At 38.0% G+C, this 17936-nt stretch overlaps 1 protein-coding gene across 2 annotated transcripts; it reads left to right on the top strand.

Annotated features, from left to right (window-relative positions):
• Positions 1-477: 477 nt before the first annotated feature.
• Positions 478-16811, top strand: LOC121389407 (alpha-protein kinase 1-like). Of its 2 annotated transcripts, none has more exons than XM_041521022.1 (10): positions 478-565; positions 2196-2273; positions 3884-4098; positions 6550-6796; positions 7350-7439; positions 8234-8499; positions 9573-10995; positions 11472-11631; positions 14697-14829; positions 15753-16811. In XM_041521022.1, exons 2-10 carry the CDS (start codon positions 2213-2215, stop codon positions 16146-16148), a joined length of 2991 nt encoding a protein of 996 aa, XP_041376956.1. In that variant the 5' UTR covers positions 478-565; positions 2196-2212; the 3' UTR covers positions 16149-16811. The 2 variants fall into 2 exon arrangements, with proteins under 2 accessions (XP_041376956.1, XP_041376955.1); XM_041521021.1 differs by having other exon boundaries at positions 484-565; positions 2155-2273.
• The last annotated feature ends 1125 nt before the right edge of the window (positions 16812-17936 follow it).

Raw genomic sequence — 17936 nt, 5'->3', positions numbered from 1 at the left:
GTTTCTTTGCCTCAAAATATTTTTTACACATCCACGGACGGACCTCGGCAGACTATGGGGGGTGGGGTGGGGTGCGTACGCACCCCTCGCACCCCACTCCCACCCCTGCGTACGGGCATGTATTGCAATACTATCACAATAGTATTTTAATTATTGCAATAGTAAAACTGACCGCAGTAGTCATCTCTACTGATGAGGCAATCGCGGTTCCGAAACAACAATCGTTGATTATAGAGAACCGAGTGGAAAGGTCGGCGGCCCAATTCCGAATGGGGGAATCCCCTTTTGAAGAGCTCACAGTATTATACTTGCACAATTAATTTATAGTAACATTACCCATAATTATTAAAACAACATCGTTAATACTACTACTAATAAATTAATATTATAGTTACTTATTGAAATAATTATTTTTGTCTTAAAGAGACTAGCATATTTTTAGAAATGCGTACTTACAACTTGTGTGACTCATTTGGGGAAAAACAAAAACTTACAAATGCGGAACAGTAGGCTATTTATATTAAGTTCTCCTTTCTGCGTTGTATGTTCAAATGAACCCCACGAGGTAGGAACGGGTACTTATATATGGCTGTGTGCGGGATAAAGCAATTAATTAAGTATAGTATAATTATAAGGACTTGGTATACAGGACCGTAGCTAGGATTTTTTCTTGGGGGGTGGGGGCAACTGAGTAGTTAATAGTCTAAAACTTAAACGGTCAAAAACTGAAAGAGCATTTTCTTTACGTTTCTATAATGTTTTCCGCATTTTTTTTCTGGGGCAGTTTCCCCGCCCGCTAGCTACGACCCTAGTACAAGATGCTTAGATGGCATTTAATTTGTGTAACCAGTTACATAAATCTGAAGAACATATAAAATGTCAAATCTGCCATCCAATACATCTATGATTCTATCGTCAAACTAAAACTGAATAGAATTTGTCATACCCTAGTTTGATAACTGTTATATATATTATACGGTATTTATAATCATGCATAAATTATTAATAGTCAACATTTTTAATTAATGTTGTTTATCGGTATACCCTTAGTTATACCCGTAAAAAGTATAATTTCACATTTCTATAATTTTAAAAAAAGAATGTTTTTGTTTAACAACACCATTAGAGCACATTGGTTTATTAATAATCAGCTGCTGGATGTCAAACATTTGGTAACCCACAGCATTCTTTCCATTAGTAGCAAGGATCTTTTATATGCATCATCTTACAGACAGGATAGCACATACCGCAACCTTTGGCCAGAACGAGAAATAAACCAATGGACCAATAGACAGGGGTCGATTCCAGACCGACTGTACATCAAGCGGGCAGTTTACCACTGGGCTATGCTGTTCTCCTGCTATAATATGGACTGAAAATTTACTGAACTTTAAAAAAGATATGTTCATACAAAGGTAAAATAGTCCAATATGTTTTTAAAGTTTTTATTGAAGGCACGCACACACATACACACACACACACACACACACAGACACACACACAGACAGACACACACACAGACACACACACACACAGACACACACACACAGACACACACACACACATACACACACACACACAGACACACACACACACACACACACACAGACACACGTGCTTGAACCGTAATTGGATATAAGTTCGGTGAAAACCAATATTTGATATATTAATCACTAATATGCACTACATATTCTGGGCAGGACGTAGCCCAATGGTACAGCGCTCGCTCGATGCACGGTAAGTGTGGGATCGATCCCTGTCGGTGGGCCCATTGGGCTATTTCTTGTTCCAGCCAGTGCACCAAGACTAGTATATCAAAGGCTGTGGTATGTGCTACCCTGTCTGTGGGATGGTGCATATAAAAGACCCCTTGCTGCTTATTGAAAAGAGTAGCCCATGAAGTGGCGACAGCAGGTTTCCTCTCTCAATATCTGGTCCTTAATCATATGTCTGCCGCCATATAACCCTAAATAAAATGGGTTGAGTGTGTCGTTAAATAAAACATTTCTTTCTTTCATATTCTGCATTTTGAGGGAAAGTTACTCTATGCTTCATGTCAATTTTGAACCAAAAAAAAAAAAAAAAAACTAAATTTCTCTCACCAAAAAAAAACCCACCCCAAAAAACATTTTTTTTTTTTTTATCTTTTCACAGGTGTGTCATAAATATAAAGAATTAACTGTGTTTCTTTGAAGCTGTTAGAAGACCCAATATGGCTGCTGCTTGTGAAAATATTCTCCAGTATTTCAACTTGGAGCCAATACAAGATGAAGGTTAATTGTTTCTCTATTAATTCTATTTTTGGTCTTATATTTACCATTACATATTTGAGGTATTATTTTATGTTTACAAATTTGCATCTCCAGGGAGGGAGGTTGGGGTGCAGGGAGGTTGGGGTGCAGGGAGGTTGGGGTGCAGGGAGGTTGGGGTGCAGGGAGGTTAGGTTGGGGTGCAGGGAGGTTGGGGTGCAGGGAGGTTGGGGTGCAGGGAGGTTGGGGTGCAGGGAGGTTGGGGTGCAGGGAGGTTGGGGTGCAGGGAGGTTGGGGTGCAGGGGTGCAGGGAGGTTGGGGTGCAGGGAGGTTGGGGTGCAGGGAGGTTGGGGTGCAGGGAGGTTGGGGTGCAGGGAGGTTGGGGTGCAGGGAGGTTGGGGTGCAGGGAGGTTGGGGTGCAGGGAGGTTGGGGTGCAGGGAGGTTGGGGTGCAGGGAATATGCAGGGCTCACACTGAACATTGTTTTTAGCGTAGCCAGATTTTCAGAAATGTAGAGATTTCCTTGAAAATCATTCAAATGTGGTTAATTTAAGGAATATTTTATTAGCCAAAGTCTAAAAGTTTTAGTCCTTTTGTGTAAAAAAAATAGCAACTGGCTGATATAGCAAAGGGTGAGTCTTGATAATGTGTCATCTTGCCATTCTTGGAGCCTATGAATAAAAGACGGATCTTACTCATCCTAGACTGTGCCCATGACAGGCGTGTACTAAAACAGCTTGGACAATATTCGGTTTTTATAAATGTTTACCTTTCAGAAATGCATTCTGTCGGAATATCAGAATTGTTTTATATTCAAAACACTTCCACGGCATGATCAGTGCAACATTTAAGCCATACCCAAATACAATTAAACGGTTTTTGCCATATTTTTTCTTAGCTAGTCATATGTTGTTTGGACTGCTATTTTTAAAAATAACAGCAGGCCATATTTTACTTCCTATTTTCGAGCCCTGAATCAGAAATAGATTTCACATTAGTAGATGTGAAAAATTAGTATATCAAGCAAGTAACAAAGTTTTAGATGGAAGTCCCATGCACCTGGAACCTTGAATTGTTTTTTGCTGTTACCATAGCTCCATTTTTCACAAAATGCAGTGTTCTCCAGGAAAGGCGAATGATCAGTGATCACTCCCACTTCTTTCCAAACTCCATGGAAAAGTTTTAAGAAAGCGGCAAATTGATCACCCTGCAATAAAAATGTTAATATATAGTTTGTCGAACTTCATGTGATTGCTCACCTAGCAACACTTCAGGAGAGAGAGATTTTACTCATGGCGAACTGTGAATCCTAGACCAATGAAACCTGCTTTATCGTTACCCTTTTGGATGGTAATTACAATAAAAGTTTTTTAAATGTATTATTATTATTATTATTATTATTATTATTATAATTGATAACTAGGTTAATAAAAAAAATTGTCATCCAAAATATTTTATTTTGTATGTCAATTTAAAATTTAATTTGAATTTTTCCTTCCATTTTTGTCTTTTTTCTTTGAGTTTATTGAGATGACCAATCCATGGCTGCAGCCCTGAGTGATTCCAAATCAGTACATTTATATAGTTGGATACAGACTTCTACATTTCATGCAATTCTCGTTTATACATTGCAGGCATTCTTTCAACAATATTCCATGGACGTGAGACGACCTTAACAGAGGCTGCACGATTACGGCTGTGGATGGCCGTGATTCCAGAAAACATCATGAGTCTTATTACTACAGCACTGAAACAAGAGGTTCCCTTTCTGCCGCCTGATCTCACCCCGGAGATGATGACGTCTCCTAATGAAGCTGTCCCGGGTCTTAACCATCTGGAAATTCTTTATGTATGAACTTTGTGGGATTTTTGTTAATGATATAATTTCAATTTTCATTAATTCAATCACTACCAGAGTATGATGCTGCGTTCATTTGGTGCTCGTGACTATCGTGAAATCACAACTTCCAAATTCTCAACACTGCTTCACCAAGTGGAGAGCATTCAGGGAGATTTATAGATAAAATGCACGGTCACTCCAATCCTGAATGATTTGTGTTTGTTTTTCCATTTCCCCCCCCCCTACCACACAAAATCCTACCCCAGTTCACAAGTTGTGTTCACGGGTTATTTCGCCAAACAAAGACTATTTAAAATTTGTGAATTGGGAAATACAATATTCATGAGTTTTAATGAACGCAGGCAGCATGAGGCGTCAGTTGGATGAAGCAAACCTTTTTATATAGGCTGGATTTAATGAGTTAGTTTTGGGGGGGAAAAAAAGAGAAAAAAGATCTATATTATACCACCTGAAGAGGTTCAGTAAAGCATGTGTGGATTCTAAATTCCTGTATATTTCTTGTATTTCTAAGTCCTCGTTTTAGGAATTTCTTTTCCTATGTTTATCTCAATGTTAAAAGTTAGCTCCATTTCTGACACACTATAAATCATACATCTGAATGAACTTGGTTTATAGGTGCATCTGTGAATGTTCATCACTGTAGGTCTGAAAAAAAATTGAATAATTTTTTTTTTTTATTTAAAAAAAATTAAATCTGTTTAATTTTTTTTAATTTTAATTTTTTTTTTACAAGCCTCGAAATTTATAATGTAGAATGGGAAGCAATCTTTGCTTAATTTTAATCTTGAATCTCAAGCTAGAATGTTAAAAGCAGTTCAAGACCACATGTATTGATTAAATTATTTAGTGGTATAGTACCCAGGGCTAGCTCTGCTAACCGGTCTCGGTGGCGTCGTGGTTAGACCATCAGTCTACAGGCTGGTAGGTACTGGGTTCGGATCCCAGTCGAGGCATGGGATTTTAAATCCAAATACCGATTCCAAACCCTGAGTGAGTACTCCGCAAGACTCAATGGGTAGGTGTAAACCACTTGCACTAACCAGTGATCCATAACTGGTTCAACAAAGGCCATGGTTTGTGTTATCCTGCCTGTGGGAAGTGCAAATAAAAACAGTGTCAGAATGACCATAAGTTTGACGTCCAATAGCCGATGATAAGATAAAAAATCAATGTGCTCTAGTGGCATCGTTAAATAAAACAAACTTTACTTTTAGCTCTGCCATTCGCCAAATTTGCCAATTGCACATTTTAAAAACAGCTAGTGAATTTTAGGTCAAATATCCGACCATTGTCCCCGTATTGTTAGGGTTAGGGTTAGTTATATTTAGGGTTTGTTTTAGGTTTAGGGTTACCTTTTGGTTTAAGGTGAGATTCCCTCTTTATGTACATGTATTAATATAATTGGGGTGGGTGGGTAACAGGTGGAAATCTTTTCAAATTTTATTTTAATTTTGCGAAAGCATTTAATGTAATGATTGATATTTTGTTGAAAAATAAAGTGGATTTTTGCCATTTTTGAAGTTTAATAGATAATTTGGCGAAATGTTCAGCTCACCCAGAGCTAGCCCTGATACTTTAAGATGGAAAGAAAAAGCTGCTTGTGTACCCGATTATAAAGTCCCAACCAAAATGTTAACAACTACAAAAAATTGATCTCCTACCTTTATTTTTCGTTAGATTTTACTCACATTTTATCCAGACAGAAATCTAGGAAAAACCATTACATTGACACAGATTCCACATACTAGATGATAACTATGTCACCTATATCAACTTCACTGAGATCGCATAGGGCAAAAAGCATGTAATTTTGTGACGGCTGCCATTTTGACTTTTTATGGAATATTCGCCAAGAGGGGTGAAAGGATATGACTTAATCTAGCAACATCATAATATGTTATGATATAAAAGCAAACGTAATGACGTCATATTAATTTTTTATTTTATTTTTTTTTGGTTTAAATATACCACTGAAGATCATTAATTTTATATTAATTATATGTCACATACTTAGGAGGCTTTCACCCCTCTTGAAGAGTATTCCATAAAAAAGCAAAATGGCAGATGGCAGAAAACTGCATGTATTTTGCCCTATGCTATCTCAGCGAAGTCAATACTGGCGACATCATTACAGTCTCATGTGGAATCTGTGTCACTGTAATGGGTTTTTCACAACTTGTATGTGGACAAAATTTGGGGGGAATGTAATCGTAATTAAAGGTAGGAGAGTAATTTGTTGTAGTTGTTAACAATTTGGTTCGAAGTTTAGAAAGCCTATTGTATATTTTGAGCGGTACTTGTCTCTTAGTCCATGTCAGTTTCAATCTCTGCTTTTAGGAAAACAAATTTCGTTTGAGTACTACATATTGTTTTAATGTCATGTTTTTGTTTTAACAGGGTATTGGTTTTAAATTTTGTATTATTATTATTTTTTGATAGTATTGTTTAGCTGAAGCAGTTCAGGCAGAAGATTATGACACTGCGGCTGCTATTGCATATGTTGCTGACAGGGCAGCTTACAGATTTGGTTCATCCAGAGCCCTGCTGAAGGTTGTAGATCTCATCATGTTCAAATCTCCAGAAACCCCCGTTGCTCCCCAGGTGGTAATTCGCAAAGCACGTATCATGAAGGATGATGGAGATTTACACGGATCGATGAAAGTTCTTGATGCTGTCATTTCCAAACGTAATAAGAAGAGGCTAATACATGTATTTACTAACGTATAAAAACATTATCGCCATTTTGAAAAATGGCCAGCATTTTCATATTTAACTTAGCTTCTGAAATGGCCATAACATCTTTTCATACAGTTTAAACATCAGGCTAACTGAAAACCATAGTGGCTTTTAGTCCCATTTTTTGGTAGTCAAATTGTGACTGGCTCATGGACTATATAATGTCTGTTTTGATCAAATTAATAGATATGTCACAAATTGAATTTAGAATTGGAGTATATTTTTAATCATCTATTTTTATTTATCTATTTATAGATCATGAACATTCTTTGATATTTTAGCTGCAGTCGCTGATTTAGGTAATGTAAAGTGTACAACATTAAATTTTCATTAACTTCATTAATAGTCGCATGATCCTTTGGACATTCCCAAGTACTATTTTTTCGAAGCCCGGTTAACTATAACTTGTGCATACTTTTGTCACCATTTTTTATCATTTATTTTAGAAAACATTTTAACTTTTGTTACGAATGAATATTGAGAAATCTATTTGCTTGTTTTAGAAAGAAAATGGGAATACAAGACAGAAGACCAGTACACAAATGTCAAGGCTGTGTGTGTGCAGGTCAAAGGTCAAATACTGCACAACCTTGGTAAATATTTTACAATTATTGTCTCTGCTTTTTTATGTGACAGAATATAGTAGAATTATTATGTCTCACAAAGAATGATGTCATACTGCCAAACACTTGCCACACTGATGGTACACAATTTTCTACGAAAGATAGAATAAATATGATATTTTAACTAATCTTCTTGGATGGCAGAATAGATAAAATTACTGGTTACTACCTTAAGATATGAACTTACAGATATCCAAATGAGGTCAATTGGTAAATGACACTTGACAGAGCCTCACAGCATTAACCATTTTAACCACTTCAGGATAAACATCTATCTTAAGGCAGTAACCAGTTATTCACTATAGGGCATGGGTGGGATCTTGGCTGTGGCATGCAAAGTTTGTAGAGAGGGGTCCATTCATGCTCCCCTAGAAAATATATTGAACATTTGCTTGACCATCGGGGGGAGGGGTGTTCAACCCCCCCCCCCCCCATGTGCCTGCTTTGTGTATACATGTTTAAACATACGGTTATGTGTGAATGTATTTCTATGTATATATATTCATTCCAGCCAGTACACCATGACTCGACTGGTATATCAAAGTCTGTGATATGTACTACCCTGTCTGTGGGATGGTGCATATAAAAGATCCCTTGCTGCTAATCGAAAAAAGATTAGCCCATGAAGTGGCGACAGCGGGATTCCTCTCTCAATATCTGTGTGGTCCTTAACCATATGTATGATGCCATATAACCGTAAATAAAATGTGTTGAGTGCGTCGTTAAAATAAAACATTTCTTTCTTTCTTTCTGTGTATATGTAGGTCTGTGGAAAGAGGCCATAGATCCCCTGGTTGAATCTGTCGATTCATTCAACGTGCTGCATGACGACAAAGGAACCTCGTCGTCACTCGGACTTCTCACTCGATGTCTCAACAAACTGTCAGTGCAGGACTTTTCTCAGGTGAAACACAAGTTTCCGCAACATTTCCGAACAAGCCATCCGTGTTATGAGGCCTATGTGCAAGGAGTGGAGGCAGTGCGATACATAGAGAATCTTGGACAGACTTTCTTTCTCTGCAAACATCAGGTTCATTTGGTTTTCATTTCACTGGGATATTTGGAGTTAGAATCTTACACTTTTCTATTGTGCAAACATCATGTTAGTAGAGGGGGTGGGGGGGGGAGGGTGTCTTTTCCATGGAGAATGAAATTATATTTTATTAATTTGTTTAGCCTACTAAACTCTACAGTTTGAATATACAACAACCACTCAAGGGACCTACTATTATGGAGAGATGGCTCTTACATATAGGTCAAACAAATATGAACATAATATGAAAATCTATAGTTTTACAGGAACACTATTATTTAACTTTTATGCATGCATATATATATATATATATATATATATATATATATATATATATATATATATATTTGTGTATGTAACAAGTTATGTGGTGGAATTGGTTTATTCTCTTATTCTCAACACCATATGATCACAATTATCACATGTTACTATCAGACACCTAATAGCCAAACTAATGCCTCGGAACTGGTATATTAGAGACTGTGGTATGTGCTGTCCTGTTTGTGGGAAAGTGCATGTAAAAGACCCCTTGCTGCTATTCATTGGGAGTAGCCTTTATGGCTGCAGCATACCAAATGTTTGAAATCCAATAGCCAATAATTAATTAATGTGCTCTAGTGGAGTTGTTAACAAAACAAACTTTCTTTTATGGCAGCAGCAGGTTTTCTCTCATTATTTAGAAAAAGTTGCAAAATAACTACAGGACTTCATGATAGTACTGACGGCAGTTGCCATAGCGATATGAATTGCCGTATGTCCGGGGCTTTACCAATTTAATGGCTGTTTTTTGCAATTTGGTTAAAAGTTATTGCTGATGGTTGAGGGGGTAAGTTTTTCTTTTTAGTCATGTTTATTTATTGCAAAAGTTATTGGTTTAAAATTGCAAGCAAAAAAAAAATTTGAATTGCCATAGGTAACAAATTCTTAAGTTTGTGCCTGTAACTATATACTAGACACAAAAAAGTCACAGTTTAAAACATGCCAAGGTGTCAGCCAAATGTTTAGCCGCTGATTAAAAACAAATGTGTTCCAGAATAATTAAATAAAGACTCCTTTAATTGTTCTTTCAGTTAGTGGCAGAAGAATCTTTGCTGATGTTTGCTATCCAGCAGCCATCGGTGCAGGAGGAGTACCAGTGGTTTCAGAAGATCGTCGACAAAGTCACACAAAGTCTAGCTGGTCACCAGAAGGTTGACTTTCTGAAAAGTGCTGAAGTGTTCTTCGAGTTCGTCCGAGCAGTATTCATGATCAGTCTCACTCTGTGGTACTCGCCTGTTGAAGAGGACAGAGCGCTGTCCAGATACTGCGAACAGCTCAGCTTAGAGCTGTACCGGTATCTTTGTGACCAGAGCAAAAACACTGTGAAGCACACCAGACGTTCCGTGCACCTCATGAACACTGCACTGAGTTTTTTGCGACTCCCTCCACTACAGGGAAGTGAAGCATATGTCACTGAGGTCTCCTCTTCAACTGCATCCATGGAATCAGGTTCATCGGAAAAGCTGGAGGAAAAACAATCAGAGAAATGCAGTTCCACAGAAAAGAGACTTAAAGTGAAGGGTGATGGTGATGGTGATGGTGGGTCGGGGGATGTCGTTTCTGAACGGACTTCATCCAGTGCAGTTAACATTGCCAGTGATGGTGCTGTGATGTACTCGGCCCACAAAACTGAAGGAGCTATCAGCAGTGGTGCTGCAACATCCCCAGCTCCCAAGGACAGGCATCAATCTTCAACATTCCCAGCTGCTTCATCAAAGACGAGGTACATGAATCAGTTTCCGAGAAAGCCGATACAGAAATTTGTTGGCCTTCCCATCTCTCATGACGCGATGCTGTCATCAAGTTACACATCCAGTGTGAGTCAAGGTGATGAGTCGGACTCAGAGGAGGAGGATAATGTTGTGGGGGACGCACCTGCAGTCATCAATCTCTCGGTAACTCAGATTACCAAAGTCAGCAAGTCGCTGGGTAAGGGTAAAAAAACCAACACTGGTAAATCTTTGGCAGCCATCAGGTATTTGTCCAAGCAGGCTGAAGAAGGTATCTGTGAAGAGAACTCATCATCTGAAGCTGCAAACCTCTCTAAATCCACAAAGAGTAGCAGTTCTGCATATGAACACACCACAGATAGCAGCTCTGGAAAGTCTTCATCTTTGGTCGACTTTGATGCAACAACCAAAAGCAGTTTTGAAAGCACTGGTAGTGATGTGGTAAACAGTAGCAGCTCGGAAAAGTCTTCATCACTAGCCGACTTTGATGCAACAACCAAAAGCAGCTGTGACACCACAGACAGTGACGTGGCGAAGAGTAGCAGCACAGACAGCAGTGGTGGCTTGTCTCCCTTGGTGGATCTAACTGGCACTACAGTGGACACTGATACTCTCGACAGTCTGGAGCTTGGGGAGAGTGTCAGGTCAGGTGAGGACCTCTCGGACTATTTGAAGAAGTGGACACCTCCTTTATCAGATGGACAAAATGAACCAAAAGTGTACAGTAAGTATTTACAGAAGTGTATACTGTCCAAACTGACATCTATGTAATCTGGATTTCTGTGTAAACCAGCATGATCACAATATCATCCAGTGACAATAGATTTGGTGAAAGCTGTCTAATCTGTGTGTATTCCAGCACATTTTGTCAATTATGAATTTTAGTTTTAGACATGGTCAACTGTACTGGTATATATTTATAAAATATTGTGCAGACACGGGTAAATAGACTGGCAATACCACCACATCAGACACCAAACATCAATTAAAAGTTTCAAAAATAGAAAAAGAATATGACAGTTTGCAAATATCAAAACAAATCAATTATATTAGATTTTGCTTGAATTGCTGTTGTTTTTTCTTATTTATCAGTTTGGTTTCACTGATGGTGACATTTTTAAAAGTTGCTCTCCCTAAATAGAATAATTCTACATTTACTCCTATTTATTTGACTTGATTTTAGTACTCTTGTGTCAACAGGAGGTGAATTATTTACCTACGACCCTGTGACCGGCAACTGGACAAAACAAAGTACGATTGTCCATCAGAGCACCGAGCTTGAAATCCCTACAGGAAAAAAGGGAAAATGCAGAGATGTGTTTCACATTCAATTTCTTCATCAAGACGAACCTCTTGGAAAGTAAGATGTTACCAGGTTATCTCCCTTCCTAGATCTTATACAATGTCAAAGTGTTTCACATTCAATTTCTTCATCAAGACGAACCTCTTGGAAAGTAAGATGTTACCAGGTTATCTCCCTTCCTAGATCTTATACAATCTTGTTTCACATTCAGTTTCTTCATCAAGACGAACCTCTTGGAAAGTAAGATGTTACCAGATTATCTCCCTTCCTAGATCTTATACAATGTTAAAGTGTTTCACATTCAATTTCTTCATCAAGACGAACATCTTGGAAAGTAAGATGTTACCAGGTTGTCTCCCTTCCTAGATCTTATACAATGTCAAAGTGTTTCACATTCAGTTTCTTCATCAAGACGAACCTCCTGGAAAGTAAGATGTTACCAGGTTGTCTCCCTTCCTAGATCTTATACAATGTCAAAGTGTTTCACATTCAGTTTCTTCATCAAGACGAACCTCCTGGAAAGTAAGATGTTACCAGGTTGTCTCCCTTCCTAGATCTTATACAATGTCAAAGTGTTTCACATTCAGTTTCTTCATCAAGACGAACCTCCTGGAAAGTAAGATGTTACCAGGTTGTCTCCCTTCCTAGATCTTATACAATGTCAAAGTGTTTCACATTCAGTTTCTTCATCAAGACCTTTTTGCTTTTAAACTTATTTTCATGCTTCTATCCAATTAATGTTCAAGCATGCTGTCCTGGGCACACACCTCGGCTATCTGGGCTGTCTGTCTAGAACAAGAAGTTAGTTGTTAATGAGAGAGAAGAGGATGTAGTGGTTTACACCTACCCATTGAGTCGTTAAAACTCACTCTGGGTTGGAGCCCGTACAGAGCTGCGAACCCTGTAGCTACCAGCTTTATGTCCGATGGCTTAACCTCGACACCATCAAGGCCTCTTGGAATGTAAAATGTTATCAGGTTATCTCTCTTCCTAGATCTTATAAAATATTAAAGGCAGGGTAAAAACTAATGCTCACCCCCCACTCCCACTGCTCCAGACCCGTATAAACTGCTGAATGGATCTTGTAATAATGTTAAAGGCAGGGGTGGAAAGTAATGTTTAATTCTACCACCACCACCCCACCCCTACCCCCACCTGATCTTGTAAAAGGCAGGGGTAGAAACTAATGCTCCCACCCACCCCATATCCCAACCCAGGACAACACAAGTTGCTGCATATATTTTGTAATAATGTTAAAGACGGGTAGAAACGAACATGCATGCACATATACAATGTGTATGGCATCAAGTCTAAGAGTTAATATTCTAAACGTTTTATAGCACCAGGTGTTAAACAAATCTTCCTTTATGATGATGGTATATTCTCTCATCCTCAGGTATGCAGGACAGAACTATCCTATGTATGAAATTTCTGTCCTACATGGGATATCACGTGCACTTGTTTCTCATGATGTCGTTGGTAATATATGAAGTCATATTAATGTGAGATAGTGATTTGAGGTCATTAGACATATTTTAAAATTAATATTTTGTTATTAAAACCTTCATTATCAAAGACATCTTGTTAATGTGTAGTGTTAAATTTTATTTCACACATGAAACAAACACAATAAATACGATAGTGCAGTTTATTTATGATAAAATGGTCAAATAAAAAAGTTACTTGTTCAGCCATCTTTGTCTATTCGTGTAAAATAATGGTTTATTTACTGAATGAATGAGAGAAAAAGACTCCATCATAAGCGGTCATGTGGGATAGAAAAAGTACACCCACAGTGGTGAAAATTTTGCCCGTGGAACTCTGCAAGTCTCGTCCCAGGTTGATATATCCACCACCTCGGGTGTACTTTTTCTATCCCACATGACCGCATAATAAAGACATATGATGGAGGCTTATAATCCACATTTATTAAAGCTTTAATTTGTTTGGTGTTCAGCATTAAGGCCATAATAAATTAAAAGCTAGATTTTAATCGAAATGTTTTCAAAAAGTATGGGGGTTTTCTTATAGGGAAAACAAATCAAGCCAATGAAAACAAGCCTCGGTTATGTAATGGTTAAGCAGTGTTCGAGATTAAAAATTTGGGGCACTATCCCAGTTGGATACTAACATTTCAAAATCTGGTATCCCACCTGAGAATTTGGTATCCCACTTAAATGAACTTCATAAATAACACCCTAACAAACTTGGACGACAGTTTTCTCATTCCCAGTCTATTGCAACACCGCAATCACGGAATTTGTGAAATTTGCAATCAAACAATCTATTTTTGAATAATACTAACAAATTAATATTTAGGAGTAATTGTTACGTGTTTCTGATATTATTAATGATAAACCTATCTGTATCAATTTTCTGTAGATGTGGAATCAATATCTCAAATAAAATTTGAAGGGAGGAAACATCCAACAAGAACAATAGCGACTTAGCGGTTCCCAGTCTATTGCTATGCCGCTGTTACTCCAGTGTTGCATTAGACGAGTTGGGGGAGATATTGTTATGGCATAGCATTAGACTGGGTACGAGCTCGAAACTATTGTGACTTAACTTCACCAGTAAATGACAACTTCCATTGTTTAGCAAAAAATAAAATAGCAGGATTAAAAAAAAAAAAACATTATACTGGGTTCTTGAAGTCTGGTATCCAAAATTAAATTCTGGTATCCTCGGGATACCGGGATACCGTTAATCTCGAACACTGGTTAAGTCACCGGACATAAGAATGGTAGGTACTGGGTTCGCATCCTGGTACCAGCTCCCACCCAGAGTGAATTTAACAACTCACTGGGGAGGGTAAAGCCACTACACAGACTTCTCTCTCACTAACCACTAACAAATTAACTACTAACCCACTGTCCTGGACAGACCGCTCAGAAAGATGGTGTGTCCAGGAAAGCATACTTGAACCATAATTAGATATGAGCATGGAAATAAGAATAAATGAATGGCCAATTAAAAAAATGGGATCGGACCTTTATCCTCATGGCAGCAGAGATAAAGAAACATCTAGGATCTATTTTATGAATGATCCATTGAAAGATATTAAATGATGGGAGGACAACTGGGTTTTTAAACAAATACTGTTATGTCATTCATTTCAGGTATGTCTGTAAGCGCTACAAAAAACAGCGCGCTCCACATCGATACCTGCAGGATGTCATCTGTCAGATGACCGCTGGCTACTATGTGACGAAGTTCAACCAGATGTTACAAAGCTACAAAACTGAAATACAGGTAATGAGAGAATTTTTACACAAATTGTAACTTCCTGTTGTAAATCCAAGCCAAGAATTTAGAACTTTATCATCAAGTATGTTTTCAGTACTTATGCATTTAGAATAGATCAAAGTTTGTTTTGTTTAACAACACTACTAGAGCACATTGATTTATTAATCATCAGATTTTAGATGTTAAACATTTGGTTATTTTGACATAGAGGGGAAATCTGCTACATTTTTCCATTAGTAGCCAGAGATCTTTTATAAGTACCATCCCACAGACAATTGTAAATTCCACAGCCTTTGACGTACCAGTCTTGGTGCACTGGCTGCAGCCATTAAGTCCAATGGGCCCCACCAACGTGGATCGATCCCAGACCGACCGTGCATCAAGTGAGTGTTTTATTACTGGACTGGGCTGCGTCCCAACCCTTAGAATAGATAACTCATACCTTGTACAAACCTTCATTTTAAGTAGGTTGGTTGTTTTTTCTGCATGCAATTCCAGTTTGCCAAAATTATTTGTTAGACATATCAGTTTGTAGTTTCACAGTAAAATTAATGAAATATAGCAGAATTTGTAGTGCCAGGATGTGGTGCTGGTATTCTTTAAACATTAGAGCTGAAATGAAAGTCAAAACTCTATATATACCATACCGTAGTTAAATCAAGATAATTTTTCAGCATTTTAGATCCAACTTAGATCCCCACCCCACCCCCATCCCCCAAAAAGCTCGTCAAAAAAAAAGTTTGGCAAATCACATTTCTGAATCTGATGTCCCAAATAACACCTTGAAATGAAGTAATTTAAATGGAGCTTTGACAGTGGGTTTCCTCCCTCAATATCTGTGTGGTCCTCAACCATATGTCCGACGCCATATAACCATAAATAAAATGTGTTGAGTGCATCATTAAATAAAACAATTTTTTTACTTGTAGGTTCAATTTCTTCCTGCCGCCCACTTACAACTACTCTCCCAGGATGGCACCCTGGTGGACTGGGTGAACGTGGAGCCTTTCCTGAGTGGGAGTTTCAACAAGCTCACCAACAACCTGGCTTACTTCAGTGTGGTGGGGCGGGAACTAGCGACCGCACTCAGCCATTTCTCATACTGCGAATCAGGAAAGGTTCTGATGATTGTCGACTTGCAAGGCTGGCTCCCTGCTGACAACAGTGGAATAATCTACCTGACGGACCCACAGTTCAACACACAGGGCATTGAGCGATTCAGTCCCTACGATCAACAAGAAAAGGGAATGAAGGCATTCTGGAGTACGGTTCATCCCGAATGTAACGATATCTGCAGATTTCTTAAACTCAATCGTCCTAATTAAGGCAGTACGCCTTGTACGCTTGTTTAAAATAATTAATGTCGTAAGAAGTCAAATTATGAGACAAAACTTGATTTTGCTGCCATTGTAAGATGTTAATGTTAAATATGGTACAATTTCTTCTTTAAAGTAAGGGACAATTAACCTTCAGACTACTGCAGGCGAGATATCTCGCCTGACATCACGCCAGTCAACATACTGTACACTGTATACAGTGCATTCCTCAATTCATATTTTCCATTGTTTTGCACATGACACTCACCAGAAAGACTTGTATAACAGGAAACAGAAGTCAACCCAACTTCCTGTATCTTTAGGTTTTCTTTTTCTTTGGAAAATAACTTGTAATTTTGAGTTGACAACAATGGCGGCACGTCACGGTAATTTTCAGGGATCGATAGCCGATTGTGACAGCTAATTTGATAATAAATTTGATTGTTTTACCAACAACAAAAATCACAAAAATATTGGGATATGAATCGTAGTTTGTTTTTTCGGGAATAATAGACATAAATATCGGGAATAATAGACACAAATACTGGACAACTTTATTTTATGTATTTATAAATTATTTAAGTGAATATATGCGCATAAAAATTATAAACTTGTACCCACTCAACATGGTTTTTGTCCAAAATTAATCCAGTAGTCTGAAGGTCAAGGCATTTGGCCTGGTATTCATATTTAATGCCATATAATGCACATTATTGCTCAATATCAACAAGTATAATCATATAGTTAATTAATAAAACGGTTATGTCATGTCATGTCATGTCATGTCATAGGGTTTTACGTGTACATTCAGAACAAGCTGTTGTAGCGCATGACAGGAAAGGTGGGGGGAGGGGAGAGGAGGGACAGCCTGCACTGGCAGGTGCAAGGGAGCACCAGCAGCCCGATCAAATCGGTAGCAGGCGGGTGGAGGTGGTGGTGGTGCTATGGAATTTGAATGGAGCAGTTAAATGCCAAAGAAAAGGGTGCGCAATTTTGATTGAGGGAATTTGGCGCAATTTTGAACGGTCGGTCGAAAGGTAAATGGCCGAGCTAATATAGGTTTTGATATTAGTGAATCGAGAGTAGCTTGTTAATTTTAGACCCACTCAACATGGTTTTTGTCCAAAATTAATCCAGTAGTCTGAAGGTCAAGGCATTTGGCCTGGTATTCATATTTAATGACATATAATGCACATTATTGCTTAATATCAACAAGTATAATCATATAGTTAATAAAACGGGTAAATGTGACCGTCATTATATATAACGAACGCAGCCATTTTGTACCATCATCAGTGAATACGCCCTCTGGTGAGCTGGTGGTTATGTAATACCTAACGTGTCCCATCAGGAATTAGTCTTCAAACTGAAAAAACAAAACATACCTGATTTTGGCGAATGCATCACAATGTTCTGTAATAATAGCCATCCCAGTAAGCCAGCAACAATTATATATTATTTTTAAATACAAAATAAACCACCATGGCATTGTCAGAGTGTTGAAATAACTGTATTATGTTTTGTACATAAATTACCCTACGTACTGAAATAATAATCACAGTGTTTCCTTGGTCTTTTCTTTCCGTGGCCTATATGTATATATTGGAAAATAAAACGAAGTTTTGTCATGTCTTTCTCTTTCTTTTCCTTTCATCCATTCTTTAACTACTTTTCTTTTACTTCCAGTTTTCACAGTTAACTCCATATAGCAGAGAATTTTTATACTTTCATATACCGGTATCCATAGTACTGGTGTACAATGCTATAATTACTATATATATATCTATATTATTGTAC

Source organism: Gigantopelta aegis, chromosome 14 (assembly GCF_016097555.1).
Source record: "Gigantopelta aegis isolate Gae_Host chromosome 14, Gae_host_genome, whole genome shotgun sequence".
Classification (NCBI taxonomy): domain Eukaryota; kingdom Metazoa; phylum Mollusca; class Gastropoda; order Neomphalida; family Peltospiridae; genus Gigantopelta; species Gigantopelta aegis.
Note: the sequence above shows the minus strand (reverse complement) of the source record. Positions and strands in the feature narration are given on the sequence as shown.